The sequence below is a fragment of the Stegostoma tigrinum genome, chromosome 4, assembly GCF_030684315.1.
Source record: "Stegostoma tigrinum isolate sSteTig4 chromosome 4, sSteTig4.hap1, whole genome shotgun sequence".
NCBI lineage: Eukaryota > Metazoa > Chordata > Chondrichthyes > Orectolobiformes > Stegostomatidae > Stegostoma > Stegostoma tigrinum.
The window spans coordinates 97,779,183-97,794,867 of NC_081357.1; the positions used below are offsets into that span (position 1 = coordinate 97,779,183).

At 47.6% G+C, this 15,685-nt stretch overlaps 1 protein-coding gene across 6 annotated transcripts in view; it reads right to left on the reverse strand.

Moving 5' to 3' along the window:
• LOC125452648 (signal-induced proliferation-associated 1-like protein 2) overlaps nt 1–15,685 on the reverse strand; it is a 548,569-nt gene that overhangs the window by 359,837 nt on the left and 173,047 nt on the right. For 5 of the 6 annotated variants that reach the window (XM_059645560.1, XM_059645558.1, XM_059645559.1 and 2 more), the window contains exon 2: nt 11,725–13,605. The exons of the other annotated variant lie outside the window; for it this stretch is intronic. In XM_059645560.1, coding sequence (XP_059501543.1) covers nt 11,725–13,234 — 1,510 coding nt within the window. In that variant the 5' untranslated portion in view covers nt 13,235–13,605. The remainder of the gene's footprint in view (nt 1–11,724; nt 13,606–15,685) is intronic. 6 annotated transcript variants of the gene reach the window in all.

Below are 15,685 nucleotides of genomic sequence, written 5' to 3' on the forward strand. Positions count from 1 at the left end.
AGAGCGCCGGGGACGCAGCGGGTGCGACGGCGCCGGGGACAGAATGAGAGCAAGAACGCCGTGGACGGAGCGGGTGCGAGGGTGCCGGGAACCCAGCAGCTGCAAGGGCGTCGGGGGCAGAATGAGAGCGAGGGCGCCGGGGGCCCAGCTGGTGCGAGGGCGCCGGGGACAGAATGAGAGCGAGGGCGCCGGGGACCCAGTGGGTGCGAGGGCGCCGGGGGCCCAGCTGGTGCGAGGGCGCCGGGGACACAGCAGCTGCGAGGGTGCTGGGGTCAGAATGAGATCGAGGGTGCCGGGGACCCAGTGGGTGCGGGGTTGCTGGGGATGCAGCGAGAGCGAGGGCGCCGGGGACAGAATGAGAGCGAGGGCACCGGGGACGCAGCAGGTGCGAGGGCACGGGGGACGCAGCGGGTGCGACGGCGCCGGGGATAGAATGAGAGCGAGAACGCCGGGGACGGAGCGGGTGCGAGGGTGCCGGGGACCCAGCAGCTGCAAGGGCGTCGGGGGCAGAATGAGAGCGAGGGCGCCGGGGACCCAGTGGGTGCGAGGGCGCGGGGGACGCAGCGGTTGCGAGGGCGCCGGGAAACGGCCCGGGAGCGCCAGGAACAGGGAGAGAGAGAGAGACATGGACAGAGCGGGAGCGGGAGTGAGGGCGCCAGGGAGCCAGTGGGTGCGAGGGCGCTGGGGACACAGCGGCCGCGAGGGCGCCGGGGACACAGCGGGAGTGCCAGGAACAGGGAGTGAGAGAGACATGGATGGAGCGGGAGCGGGTGCGAGGGCGCCGGGGACACAGCAGGTGCGAGGGCGCCGCAGACACAGCAGGTGTGAGGGCGCGGGGGACTGAATGAGAGCGAGGGCGCCAGGGGCGCAGCGGCTGCAAGGGCGCCGCGGACAGAGTGAGAGCGAGGGCGCCGGGGACGTAGCGGGTGCGAGGGCGCGGGGGACGCAGCGAGAGCGCCGGGGATGCAGCGGGTGCGAGGGTGCCGGGACAGAATGAGAGCGAGGGCGCCGGGGACCCAGTGGGTGCGAGGGCGCGGGGGACGCAGCGAGAGTGAGGGCGCCGGGGACAGAATGAGAGCGAGGGCGCCGGGGACCCTGCGGGTGCGAGGGCGCCGGGGACAGACCAGGAGCGCCAGGAACAGGGAGAGAGAGAGAGAGAAATGGACAGAGCGGGAGCGAGAGCGCCAGGGACGGAGCGGGTGCTAGGGCGCCGGGGACACAGCGGCTGCGAGGGCGCCGGGGACACAGCGGGAGTGCCAGGAACAGGAAGAGAGAGAGAGAGACATGGATGGAGCGGGAGCGGGAGCGAGAGTGCCAGGGACGCAGCAAGAGCAAGAGCGAGAGTGTTTGATGGCAGGGACGGAGGGAGTGTGAGAGCTAGGGAGCCAAAGTCGAACGAGAGCGGGAGCGAAGGTGCCAGGGACGTAGTGAGACTGACGGCGTGAGTGCCAGGGACGCAGAGAGAGATGGCGCCGGGGACGCAGCAGGTGCGAGGACGCCGGGGACAGAATGAGAGCGAGAACGCCGGGGACGCAGCCGCTGCGAGGGCGCCGGGGACAGAATGAGACCGAGGGCGCCGGGGACCCAGCGGGTGCGAGGGCGCCGGGGACAGACCAGGAGCGCCAGGAACAGGGAGAGAGAGAGAGAGAGAGAGAGAGAGAGAGAGAGAGAGAGAGAGAGAGAGAGAGAGAGAGACATGGACAGAGCGGGAGCGAGAGCGCCAGGGACGGAACGGGTGCTAGGGCGCCGGGGACACAGTGGCTGCGAGGGCGCCGGGGACACAGCGGCTGCGAGGGCGCCGGGGACACAGCGGGAGTGCCAGGAACAGGAAGAGAGAGAGAGAGAGACATGGACGGAGCGGGAGCGAGGGTGCCAAGGACAGAGCCAGAGCGGGAGCGAGGGCGCCAGGGACGGAGCCAGAGCGGGAGCGAGGGCGCCAGGGACGGAGCCAGAGCGGGAGCGAGGGCGCCAGGGACGGAGCCAGAGCGGGAGCGAGGGCGCCAGGGACGGAGCGGGTGCGCGAGCGAGGGTGCCAGGTACAGGGAGAGAGATAGAGACAGGGACAGAGCGGGAGCGGCGGAACACAGGGCAGAGTGAGAGCCGGAGAGAGGGCACCAGGGATGGAGCCAGAGCGGGAGCGAGGGCACCAGGGATGGAGCCAGAGCAGGAGCGAGGGCGCCAGGGACGGAGCGGGTGCGCGAGCGAGCGCACCAGGGACAGGGAGAGAGATAGAGACAGGGACAGAGCCGGAGCGGCGGAACACAGGGCAGAGTGAGAGCGGGAGTGAGGGCACCAGGGATGGAGCCAGGGCAGGAGCGAGGGCGCCAGCGACGGAGCGGGAGCAGCGGAGCACAGGACGGAGCAAGAGGAAGGATGACAGGGACAGTGCGCGAGCGCCACGAACAGGGAGAGAGATGCGTCGGCGTTGGGCGGAGTAGAGTCGGCGGTGGGGAATGCGGCGTTGGCAGCGGTGGTGGGCGGAGTAGAGTCGGCGGTGGGCGGAGTAGAGTCGGCGGTGGGGAATGTGGCGTTGGCAGCGGCGGTGGGTGGAGTAGAGTCGGCGGTGGGGAATGCGGCGTTGGCAGCGGCGGTGGGTGGAGTAGAGTCGGCGGTGGGGAATGCGGCGTTGGCAGCGGTGGTGGGCGGAGTAGAGTCGGCGGTGGGGAATGCGGCTTTGGCAGCGGCGGTGGGTGGAGTAGAGTCGGCGGTGGGGAATGCGGCGTTGGCAGCGGCGGTGGGTGGAGTAGAGTCGGCGGTGGGGAATGCGGCGTTGGCAGCGGTGGTGGGCGGAGTAGAGTCGGCGGTGGGGAATGCGGCGTTGGCAGCAGCGGTGGGCGGAGTAGAGTCGGCGGTGGGGAATGTGGCTTTGGCAGCGGCGGTGGGCGGAGTAGAGTCGGTGGCGGGCGGCAGCAGCGGCGGTGACGGTGGCATTTGTGTTCTACGTGGTAGAGGTGGAGGCGGTGGCCACAGCAGCGGTCGTGTACGCGATCCTGGCAGTGATGTGCCCGGCTGTGGTGGTTGTGACATCATCGGTGGGTTCACCGGCTGTGGCCTCATGGCCAATGGCGGCGAGTACATTGTGGGAGAGGTGCAGGGTCAGGCTGGGGATTTGGGAGGTGGAGGAAGCCTGTTTAAGGTGGCAGGAACCAGTGAGTTTGTTGTGCTTACGTTTTTCGGTGTCCAGTAAAGCTGAGTAGAACTGTGCGTTTAGTTCATCGTAGCTACCTTCTTTTTATATTATATACTTATATTTATAGAGCTCAGGACCTGCATGCCTTTTCAACCAAATTTTCAAGCTGCCCTGGCAACTTCAATGATTCGTGCACTTAACCTCACATTTTCTCTATTCTTGCGCACCTTTAGAAAGCACTTATTCAAAAATTTTATATACTGCAATGTCTGCATGTCTGTGCAACAAAACCTGGAAATGTTCAGGCCAGGCAAGTTAAGTAGACAGAAGAACAAAAGAGCCAAGTAGTGGCCCATCTTCACAAAAAGAGAAATAAACCATCGCTGAAACTATATCATTACCAAATCCTCACATTCAACACCCCTGAGGTTACAAATGAGCAGAAACCCAAGTGGCCACTCATCAAAATACTCTAGGAATTCTACAATGAATCACTCACCAAACTCTCCAATGTCTATTACCATATAACGCAGATAGACAAAGAATAGTCTCTACTTAACCAAACAGAATGCAACTTCAACAACACGCTAAATTCAACTCAGAGATAGCAAGAACTGCAGATGCTGCAGTAAGAGATAACACATTGTGGAGCTGGAGGACCACAGCAGGCCAGGCAGCACAGAAGCAGGAAAGTTGATGTTTCAAGTCGGGACCTTTCCTCAGAAAACCGCAAAAGGGTCTAGACCCGAAGCGTCAGCTTGCCTGCTCCTCTGATGCTACCTGGCCTGCTGTGTTCATCCAGCTTCACACTGTTAATGCTAAATTCAACAATATCTAGGATAGAGCAACAACTTTGAACAACAATGTATCCTCCACCATAGACATTCCAACTCTTTATACTAACACACATTGGCGTCATGTACAAGATGAACTGTAGGAAGAATACTTTTACAGCACCTCCAAGAACATCCTTCGGAGTAGTGAATCTGTTCATCAGTAAATGTTTTATTTTTTAAAACTCCACATAGAAGATGCAGGAATGGCTGACTGGGGTAGTATTTATTTCGCATCCCTAACTGCCATCATGATTATGAGTTGCCTTCTTGAATTGCTGAAATCCAAATGCTGTTAGTAGGCAGTTCCAGGAGTCTGACAAAGCAACAGCGAACAGACCCTGAAGCCTTCCAGACTCAATATTGAGTTCAGTAATATGAGAACCTGAGCACCTTCTCCCATGTCCTTGTCTCAACACCCACACACCAGGCCTGGTCAGTCACATGGACTGCTACCACAAACAACCCGCTGTCAGTCAATGATTGCCATTAGCAGCTATTGATTCTTCCAGGCTAACCTTTACCCATTCCTTTGTCTGCCCAACTGCTGTTTTCTCTCTCAGTCTCTGGACTCAATGTCCACCTGTTATTTACTCCTCCCCCACCCCATCTTCAGCATATATCAGTTTGGAAGAAGGGTCACTTGATCCGAAACATTAACTCTGCTTTTGATTCATTTCTGTTCCTGCAATTTCTGTTTTTGATTCATTTGTCCATGTTTAAACCAAGGCTGTAATGAGGTAAAGTGCCAAGTGGCCCTGACAGAACACAACCTGAGCATCAGTGAGCAGGTTATTGCTAAGTAAGTCATGTTTTATAGCACTGTTGATGGCCTCTTTCATCATTTCAATGATGACAGAGAGTAAACAGCAAGACAGTAATCTGCCAGGTTGGGTTTGTCCTGCTTTTGGGTATGGGGCTTACCTGGGTAATTTTTCCCATTGTCAAGTAGATTGCAAGGGCTGTACTGGAACAGTTTAACTAGAGGAGTGGTGAGTTCTGGAGATCAGGTTTTCAGTACTACTGCCATAATACTGTCAGGGTTCACTGCATATCCAGCACCTTCACTGATTTTTGCCATGGAGTGAATCAAACTGGCTAACAACTGGCATCTTTTGATGGTACAGTTCTCCTCCTGTCACTTCTGGGAGAAAACTGTTGCAAATGCTTCACTGGAGTTTAGAAGAGTTATGGGAATGGCATGCATCCCATAGATCTCTAACCGGAATAAATAGGGTAAACACAGCAAGGGTGTTCTGCATGACTGTACAGTGCAAAACCAGAGTTCAGTGTTTAAGGATATGGAATAGACCCCTTCAGACTGAAATGAGAGGAAATTTCTCCACTCAGAACGTGGTTATATAGACATGGAGTCATACAGCATGGAAACAGGCTCTTCAGTCCAACTCATCCATGTCAACCGGACATCCCAATCTGATCTACTCCCGTTTGCCAGCATTTGGCCCATATCCCTCCAAACCCTTCCTATTCACATACTCATCCAGATGCCTTTTGAATCTTACAATTGTACCAGTCTACCCTACTTCCTCTGGCAGCTCATTCTATACATGCACCACTTTCTGCGTGAAAACATTGCCCCCAGGTCCATTAAATATCTTTCCCCCTCACTTTAAACCTGTGCCCCTAGTTTTAGATTCCCTTATGCCAGGAAAATGACCTCGGCTATTGCCTCTATCCATGTGTCTCATGATTTTGTAAACCTCTATGAGGTCACTGCTCAGACTCCAACACTCGAGGGAAAAAAGCCTATTCAGCCTCTCTCGACAGCTCAAATCCTCCAGTTCCATAACATCCTTCTAAGTCTTTTTTGCATCCTCTCAAGTTTAACAACATCCTTCTTAAAAAAGGGTGACCAGAATTGAACATAGTAGTCTAAAAGTGGCCTCAATGTCAGGACTCTGTGTGAGAACCTCTGGCTTCGTCATGGGCATCTTGAAACCCATTGTACAAAGGAACCCCCAATTTCTCTCACGATACTACAGACTTCTTTCAGAAACTCAGCACCCATGAACCCGTCGAACTGGGAACATTCCTCATCTCAACAGACATTTTGGCACACTACAGCAGCAACCCCCATGATTACAGCATCGCCACAAAAGCCTCTGTACTCAATACCACCAACAGCCAATTTCCAGATGCCATCTTACAACTCATCTGCTTCAAACTCGACCACAACATCTTTACCTTCAACAACCAATTCTTCATCTAGACACACAGAATAGCCACGGGGACCAGATTTGCTCCACAATATGCCTACATTTTCATGCACAGGTTCGAACAAGACTTCCTGGTTGCACAGAACCTCCGACCAACGCTAAGCACCAGATACATTGATGACATTTTCTTCCTTTGGACTCATGGTGAGGAATCACTGAAACAACTACAAAGGGATATCAACAAGTTTCACCCCACCATCAGACTTACCACAGACTACTCTTTGGAATCAGTCTCATTCCTGGGCAAATGCATCTCCATCAACGACAGATACCTCTACTGCAAGGTGAGTATCTCACTCCACTGCAAGCTCACAGATAACCTCACAATGTTGCAATTCTTAGCTTCCACACTAAACATGTTAAAGAAGCTATTCCCTACAGACAAGCCCTACATGTATGCAGGGTCTACTCAGGCAAGGGGGGATGTGACAGACACCTAAAGATGCTAAAAGACACCATCATAAGAAATGGATATGATGTTCAACTCATCAATCATCAGTTCTGACATGCGTTTGCGAAAAACCACCTCAGAAAAGACACAGGACACGACCAATAGAGCACCCTTCGTCATCCAGTACTTCTCTGGAGTGGAAAGACTATACCATAATCTCCACAACCTTCAACCTGTCATGGATGACAATGAACGTCTGGCCAAGTTCATTCCTACGCCTCCACTTCTTGCTTTCAAACAACTGCTAAACCTTAAACAGACCATCATTCGCAGCAAACTACTCAGCCTTCAAGAGACTGACCCAACTCACACCTCTGCAAGACATACCAGATCATCGACATGGATACTACCATTACACTTAGGAACACGACCCACCACATACATGGCAGGTAATCAAGTGACTCAGCCAATGTTGTCTACCTCACATGCTGCAAGCAAGAATGCCCTGACACATGATATATTGGCAAGGCCACGCATACGCTACGACAACAGATGAATGGACATCGTACAACAATCGTCAGGCAGGCAGGTTCCTTCCCACTTCAGCAGTCAAAGACATTCAGTCTCCGATCTTCGGGTTAATGTCCTCCAAGACAGCCTTCAAAATACACAGGAATGCAGAACTGCCAAGCAGAAACTGAAGCCACCTTCTGTACTTAAGAAGGCAGCCTCAACCATGATCTTGGGTTCATGTCACGGTACATGAAACCCTACCATACTATTGCGTACTTGTAAAATATTCCTTATTGTCCTGTTTTGACACCATCACCTTGATAACTCATGATCTCGCTGTCTTCGTTAGTTTATACAGTTTTGGATTACCTGTTACTTTGGTTAAACCCTTGGCATGTGACTCTTACGCCTGTTATTCTGGGTTATTTATGTTATTCCAGCCATTTGGTTTGTCTCCAGCACTAACTTATTTTTAATTTTTTGTAATTATCTCTCTCCCTCAATTAATCATATTATAGGTCATCTCTTCACTTGTCATTCAGCTGTTAACACTTTACCCACACCATCTGACACTTTTCATCGCCTGCAGAGGCTTTTTATTCAGTCTGCTGACACTCCAAGCACACCATTTGCATGATCTTTTGACGTCTCTGGCTATAAATTCTGTGCCTGTGTGCATCTACCTAAGATGGCTCCAAGAATAGTCATTACAAACTTTTCACTGCACTCATTTGAGTGCACGTGACATTAAAGGCTATTTTGTTCTATTCTCTTCACTTCACCCGATTAGTCCACAATGCCATTGGGACGCAAGGCCAGGATTTTGACCTAATGACACGGAAGGGTCAGTGATATATTTCCAAGTTAGGATGGTGAGTTGCTTGGAGGTTAATGTGCAGGGAGAACAACACTCCCATGGATATGTTGCCTTTGCCCTTCACAATGGCAGCAGTCGTGGGTTTGGAAGGCACTATTTAATGGAGCTTTAGAAAATTTATGCAGTGTATCTTGTAGATACTACTACTGACTGTCAATGCTGGAGGGAGTGTATACATTTGTGGATGTAGTGCCAATCAAGTGGGCTGTTTTATCCTCGATACTGCCAAGCATCGACTATTGTTGAAGCTGCACCCATCTAGGCAAGTAGGGGGGTATTTCATCACACTTCTGACTTTTGACATGTAAAAAATGGACAATGGGGAGTCAGGTGGTAAGTTACTGATTTCAGATTGCCAGCCTTTGACTTACTCTTATAGCCACTATACCATATGCCTCAACCAGTTCAATGGTCAATGGTAACCCCAGGATGTTGATAATGGGGGATTCAGTGATCATGATGAATGTGAAGGGGAAGTGGTTGGATTATCCTTTTTTGGAGATGGCCATTGCCTGGCATTTGTGTGGCACAAATGTTTTTTGTCACATCTTGGCACAAGCCTGGATATTATCATGTTGCATTTGGACATGGGATTGCTCAAGTTTCTGAGGAGTCATGAATAGTACTAAACGTTGCGCAATCATTAGCGAACATCCCACTTCTGACCTTATCATGGAGGGACAGTCATTGATGAAGTAGCTGAAGATGGTTGGGCCTCGGACATTCCCCAGAAGAACCAGGGCTCTCTTAGTATAGTGGTAGTATCTCTACTGCTGAGCTAGAAGGCCCAGGTTCAAGTCCCACCTGCTACAGGAATGCATCATAACATCTATGGACAGGTTGGTTAAAAATACTTACCCCGGGGAGCTCCTGGAGGCATGACCTACAGCTGAGATGACTCACCTCCAAGGACCACAACCAGCATCCAGTGTGCACTATCCTCCATACCAGATACACTGGTTGATGTTTGAGGTCAAAACATTGAATGTTTTCAAGCAAGTTAAATATAGTTTTTAGGGTTAAAGGGATCAAAGGATTTGAGGAGAAAGTGGGAACAGGGCACTAATGATCAATCATAATTAAATGAACAGCATGGCAGGCATGAAGGGCCAAATGACCTACTCTGCTCCAATTTTTTATGTTTCAGCCTTATCTTATGCAATGATATGCTATGCTCCTGCATCATTGAGGAAGGAGTTAACTGTAGAGCCTCCTCCTCAAATAAGATGTTTAAATGACCACCACCATTACTCAATATAGCAGGACTTAGGTTAAATTAGATCAGATTAAATGTATCATTTACAATATTCGTAATTTTCCATTTCTCTGGCACCATTGTTATATGTGAGAAGGATTGGAAAGTTACGGCTCATGGCTTTAGAATTTCCTGTCCTACTTCCTTTAGTATCCTCTTATGCATCTCACCCAGTCCTGATATACTTTGAACTTTAAAGACAACCACTTTTCTACAGCCTCTATTAATTTTTAACCTATCCAATAATTCAATGACCTCATGACTTTGACACCTTTGTCCATGCTAGTGAGATAGCGCCTATTCAATACCTCAGACAAACCCTTTGTCTTCTCTCCTTTTTAGTCCTTAATCTGCCCCAGTTTGTGTCTTTCACTTTTATTATTTATATACCCCAGAAGACTTCCAAATTCCCTTTAATGATAGTTGCCAGTATCACTCAAAAATCCATTTATGCCTCTTATTTATTTTCCTTTCCTCGATGAATTTTCAATATTCTATGCATACACATTTCTATATGATGTATATACATGTAAAGATTTTTCAAAAATATCAGTACAATGTGGACTTTCTGTTTGGGCTCAGCCAGAGCCAATCAGCTTTGACCCCACTCCAAAGGAGAGATGAGTGACTGTCCTCAACAACGAAGTAGTATTTTAACCAAATAGACATGAAGAAACCCTAATGAAAATGGAGCAATTGCAAAATAGAGCCATTCATGACTCCTCAGATACTGGAGCAGTCCATGTCCACATCCAACAAGACCAGAACAACACACAACATAGGACCGCTGGTGGCAAGTAACATTTGCGCTCCACGATGCAGGGTACAGTAATGAACATTTCTAACAACACAGAGTCTGATCATCTTCTCTTGTCAATCAACTGTCATTCATGCTGAATATACCACTATCAGCATTTTGTAGTTTAGTATTAACCAGAAACTGAACTGTACCTCAAATGCTCTCAAAATGCAGAAAATTAACAAATTTCTCACTGATATGAGAACAGTCTGCAGATTGTAGTTCCTCACTCAAAACATCAGAAACTGTGCTTCATATTGTTCCCTAAACCATGGGTCATTAACAGAATGCCCCATGATTGTGGTACAGTCAACCACACATCAGCAGTCAGTTGCTAAGACAGTTGACTGTGGATTTGAATCCCACTCCAGAGACATGAGCACAAAATGGCAGCTGATTCTTTCAGTGCAATGTTGAAGAGGTATTCCACTGTCAGAGAGGCAACTTTTTGGATGACATACTAAACTGACACTCTTCTCCCTCTTAGGAGGGTATTTGAAAATTTCAGAGTCATTTCTGGTGTCCTGAGTCAATATTTATCTCACACTTGTATCATATTATCTGGTCATTATCTCATTGTAATATCTTGCAATGCTTAATTTGGCTATGTTTCCTACATTGTCACTTATTACATTTTAAAAATCCTTTGTGACTATAAAATATCTTGCAGTTGTCAAAGTTGTTTTATCATGCCAAAAGGAAGTACTGCTAGATCCCGACCTGCTCTTAATTGACCCCAATGATAATAAAATGTCCCTAAGAACATATCTGACACAATGCTTAATAAAACATAAAGTCATCGTTCACTTTTTCTCTGCCATCTTTGGTTCAATGGAGTAAATGGTCCATTTGTGGTACATTCTACTTAGTGAGTTGAAAATGGAAGAGAGTCTATAACAGTGGGCAATCTGCTCTGTCAGATACTTCTATCTCTTTTTTCAAGAAATGTTTTCAAGTGAGTGGACAATTCCATTTGAGACCCATTGCTTTACCTGTAAATAGCTCTGAAATACCTTTTGTTCAGCCATTTATTCCCAGAGATTTGCATCACCACCATATATTATGCATTGTTTTACCTTTTGCATAGTATTTGATGGACAATCTATTTCTGAATGTGAAACAGAAGCCTTCATCATTCACTGCATTTCTTAAAGATAGAAAAGCAGAAATCAACTTATCGTCTAGAATATTTACTGCCAGATAAATAGATCATGGCTGATCTGTACAGAACCCATTTACTGGATTTTGCTCCATATTCCTTTATCAAAGAACCCAACAAAAACCTATCAATCTCAGTTTTGAAAGATTCATTCAGTTCTCAGCGTCCACAATCTTTTGGGAGATGTTGAAGAGAGTTTCAGATTTCCAACAGTCTATAACTGCTTCTCAATTTCACTCCTGAGTAATCTGGCTGTAATTTTAAGATTGAAGACATGCACTAAAAAAATAGAAAGCTAAAGACACGTTAACAAAGAGAACATGGGCTATAAACATACAGAATGAGTATCAAAAGTAGAGTCACCGAGGTAGAAGGAAACTACAGAAGGTAGTGGAGCCAAGATAGAAGTCATAGAAAGCTGAACAAATAATTGCAGAATGTGCATTTTTAAAGTTTCTGCTGATAGATGTCTCAAAAACATCAACTAGCTTAAAGCAGAGGTCAAGACTGACTGAAAACATCCAGCTTACCTTTCCCATAAAAGTATTTACGATAATAGTATGCTCCAAGATCAATGTGCTCTATGATATATCGCTTCACTTTCTCTCGATGGATTGCTTGGTTCTCTCTGGGTACTTCTAATACTGATACACCTGCATTTGTGCAGTGAGAACTGAGTGAGGACTCAAAGGAGCAGCTTTCACTGCAAGTAAACGAACAAGAGTTAGCCCTGGAAAGTGCGATGCGTCTCTCCCCTTCCCCGCCAATCTCATTCCTGAAGTATGGGCATGCCAAAGTCAAATTATTGCTTTTCCCATCTCCCTCATCAGAATCCAAATTCTCCTTTGAGTTTAATTCCTCTTTGCTGCCCGTTGGAGACTCACAGTTTGCAGAGTAACCTCCTGGAATTGGGTGTTGTGAAGCTGCGGATGCACCAGTGGTTGTGTTTTTTCTTTGCCCTACATTAGCCCTGTTTGCCATCGCGTCATTTATATTAAACAAAATGCTCTGTACATCGTAGTGTGCAAAACACTTATGACACATCCACAGCTGGTTGCTTTTGTCCAGTCTGTTCTCTTCCTGCTCAAAAGAGAACCTTAATGCCTCGTGTTCACTTTTTGCAGTTCTCAATTTTCTAAAAAGAGATGCCTCTATTGTTTCAGGTTTCAATCTCCGTTTGAATGCCTTTTCGCTATCTTTGCCAAAAAAAAGTGAACTATCCACATAATCATATCCAGAAACTCTGACAAATTCAGCTCGAGAAATCTGAGTTGCTGCTTGTAGACTGGGTGACATTCCAGAATCACAGCGCAACAGATCACTAAGCCCAAGTGGACCAGGGCTCCTCTGGTCCTCGCTTTCACTTCTATATCCTCGAAGCATGGCAAAGAAACTGTCGCCAGTTATACCCTGTCGGTCAATTGAAGAAGTGCTTCCATATTCACGATGAAGAGCGGCACCTGTGTTTGGATTTACTGCATTTTGGTCAAGAACATCTTCAGAATCTATATCACTGATCGTAACATCACTGTTGCTCCTCTGCCTTATTGGGTGAAGGCCCCTGTGTGGGGACCTAGTAAAGAGATCCCCAAAAATATATCTCGCATCTGCAAATTCCAAGTCCTCGGTAACATCCAGGTTCTCCTCAGGCAGACCCTCAACACTTTGGTCATTCTGTCCGTTTTGACTACCTCTCATGATGGAAACATTTTCATAACCGGCTAATGACCTGCTATCCCATGTCATTAGGTTACTATTTATTCCCTCTTTTGCAAATTCTTTCTTTGGAGGCCATTCAGAGATCCTTGCCCTCACGCCCATCTTTGGCATGGCAGGTGTGCCATTAAGCTGACTGCTGTTGTCAGATTTGCAAGGTGTACCAGAAGGAATGGGAGGTCCCATGTTACCATTAATGACTTTGTATTTTCTAGGAAAGAAATCATCAGACTGCATGCTCCTAGCAGACTCTATGGAAAATCCTGAAGCACCACTGGAATGTGCTTGCTCTTCATGTACGATCTTTTTGTCACTCATATCCATTCAGAAAACATGCAAACTTTCTAAATAAAAGATCAAGTCTACTTCATTACATTATGGTCAATTCTGTGAAGCATTAATAAGGTGCCCAGGATGGAAGTAATTCAGTTTACAAATGAATTTGGCCTATAACGGTCGGAACAGTTCACTTTAAAAGAAAAATCAGAATTCAGTGTACCATCTTCAATGATGGATCAGTAAAAGTTGCAGTCAGAGCTGTGCATCTTGCGCCCCTCTCATGTCCGTGTTCAGTTCTTCACACTGCACATTATTCATTGCCATCTATACCTTCGGCGGACCAGCAGCTCAAATTAAAGATGATCTAGCCAACAGATGCTTCAGTAAGTTGTCAGAGATGGACTTTGGTTAAGGATCTATAGGGGAACAAAATCAAATACAGCTGCAATTAGTAAGACTGCAGGTGTACTAAAATTGATGCAAGAATTTAAATAATAATACAAATAAAACAAAAATAATGTCAAAGAATGCTGGAAATTGAATTACAGCCTACAATCCAATGACAGCAAAATAAAAAATAAATACTAGTTTCTATTTTGAAATTTTCTGAAAATAAGAGACAGGATGTCAAAGCATTTTGTTTTGTATTCATCAGATGCGACAAAAGAATATCAAATTTCAAAAGACAGCAACATTTTCTACTGCATAAGTAAATGGTGCTCACTGGTTGACAAGCCAACTAATTGGTCGAGGCATTACCATGAAATTATTGTACCCATTATTTTGTTTAATTCAAAGAAAGGAGCAATGCCTGAATACGTTCCTCTCTCATGTAAAGGATGTCCCTGCACCTGATTATATGCAGTTCATAGCAAGTGGACATGAGCCACATTGCAAACCATTCAATAATCTTAAATTGTTTGTTAGTGTAATTCTTCATATACCAAGAATTATTCAGCAAGTAATGGCTATTCATGCAATCACCTCTAACATGAGATGCAAGGACCTATCCTCTGCAGGAAAAAGGAGCATGTCCTGGTAATGTATCTTTTTGAATTAAGCAGAAACAGGGGACAATAGTTCTCAGATAACAAGGTTCAGAAGGAGGGTCTAGGCCTGAAACGTCAGCCTTCCTGCTCCTCTGATGCTGCTTGGCCTGCTGTGTTCATCCAGCTCTACACCTTGTTATCTCAGATTCTCTAGCATCTGCAGTTCCTACTATCTCTGGGACAATATTCTCATGCATTTTCCATGGCAATGCCTCAAATAATCACAGTAGATATTTTAACAACCCTTTTCAAGTATGCTATGACACATACTAGGTAGGTGGGCTTCGAAACTACCTCTTATAAGTTGACAAATGACTCTCAGTAAAAAGTTGTAGAACTGGAATGAATTTGCTGTACACGAGGTATCAGAAAGTGAACAGCAAATATTATACACGTTCCACAGACGGCTGCTCTCACCACATGCTGAGATCCACACTCAGTGCCATGCGGCGCCACACACACACTCTCATCCTTTCTCTCCAACAGCATCGCAACACATTGGCTCAGAATTGCATCACTCCACAGTTCCACTTCGTCCTCCACTCATTCGTCATGCTAACAATAAGCTTTTTTTCCCTTCAGGCATCAAGGCCCACAAGTTGCAACAACTCAAAAATATCCATGGCCCTCTGGAAACTTCCTCTCCTCCCCTTGCCTCTGACTCCATCCTCTCCCCCAACAAGTCTCACCTCCTGTCAGGTATTCACCATCCCTCCTAACCTTCTGTTCTCTGACGCTGAATGTTCTGTACTCAGCAAAGGACTCAGCTTCATTCCTCTGCATCCCCACCTCAACAAATTTTGAGCACAACGTGACACCGAACACTTCTTCCAACGTCTTCGCCTTTGTGCTCATTTCTTTGGACAATAGTTCTCGCTCCATCCCACAGACCCTTTCGCCCAATTCCAACACTCTCCCACTACCTGGACCCCTCCCTCTGGCCTTTTACCTGCACTCGATCTGTTCATTGAGAACTGTCGATATGATATTAGTTGCCTCAATTTCTCTGCCCCCTCACCAAATCCAACCTATCTCCCTCCGAACTGACTACACTCAGATCTAACCCTGACTTTGTCATCAAGCCTGCTGATAAGGGTGGTGCTGTTGTAGTCTGATGCACTGACCTCTACCTTGCAGAGGCAGAGCACCAACTCTCAGATACCACCTCCTACCTTCCCCTGGACCATGACCCCACCATAACACATCAGGCCATTGTATCCACTGCGGTAACTGATCTCATTTCATCCGGTGATCTCCCCACCTCCGCTTCCAAACTAATAGTTTCCCAACTCCACACAGCTCATTTCTACCTCCTGCCAAAAATCCACAAACAGGACTGTCCAGGCAGACGCATTGTTTCAGCCTGCTCCTGCCCCACAGAACTCATCTCCTCCTACCTTGATTCAGTCTTCTCCCCCGCTAGTCCAATCCCTACCCACATACATCC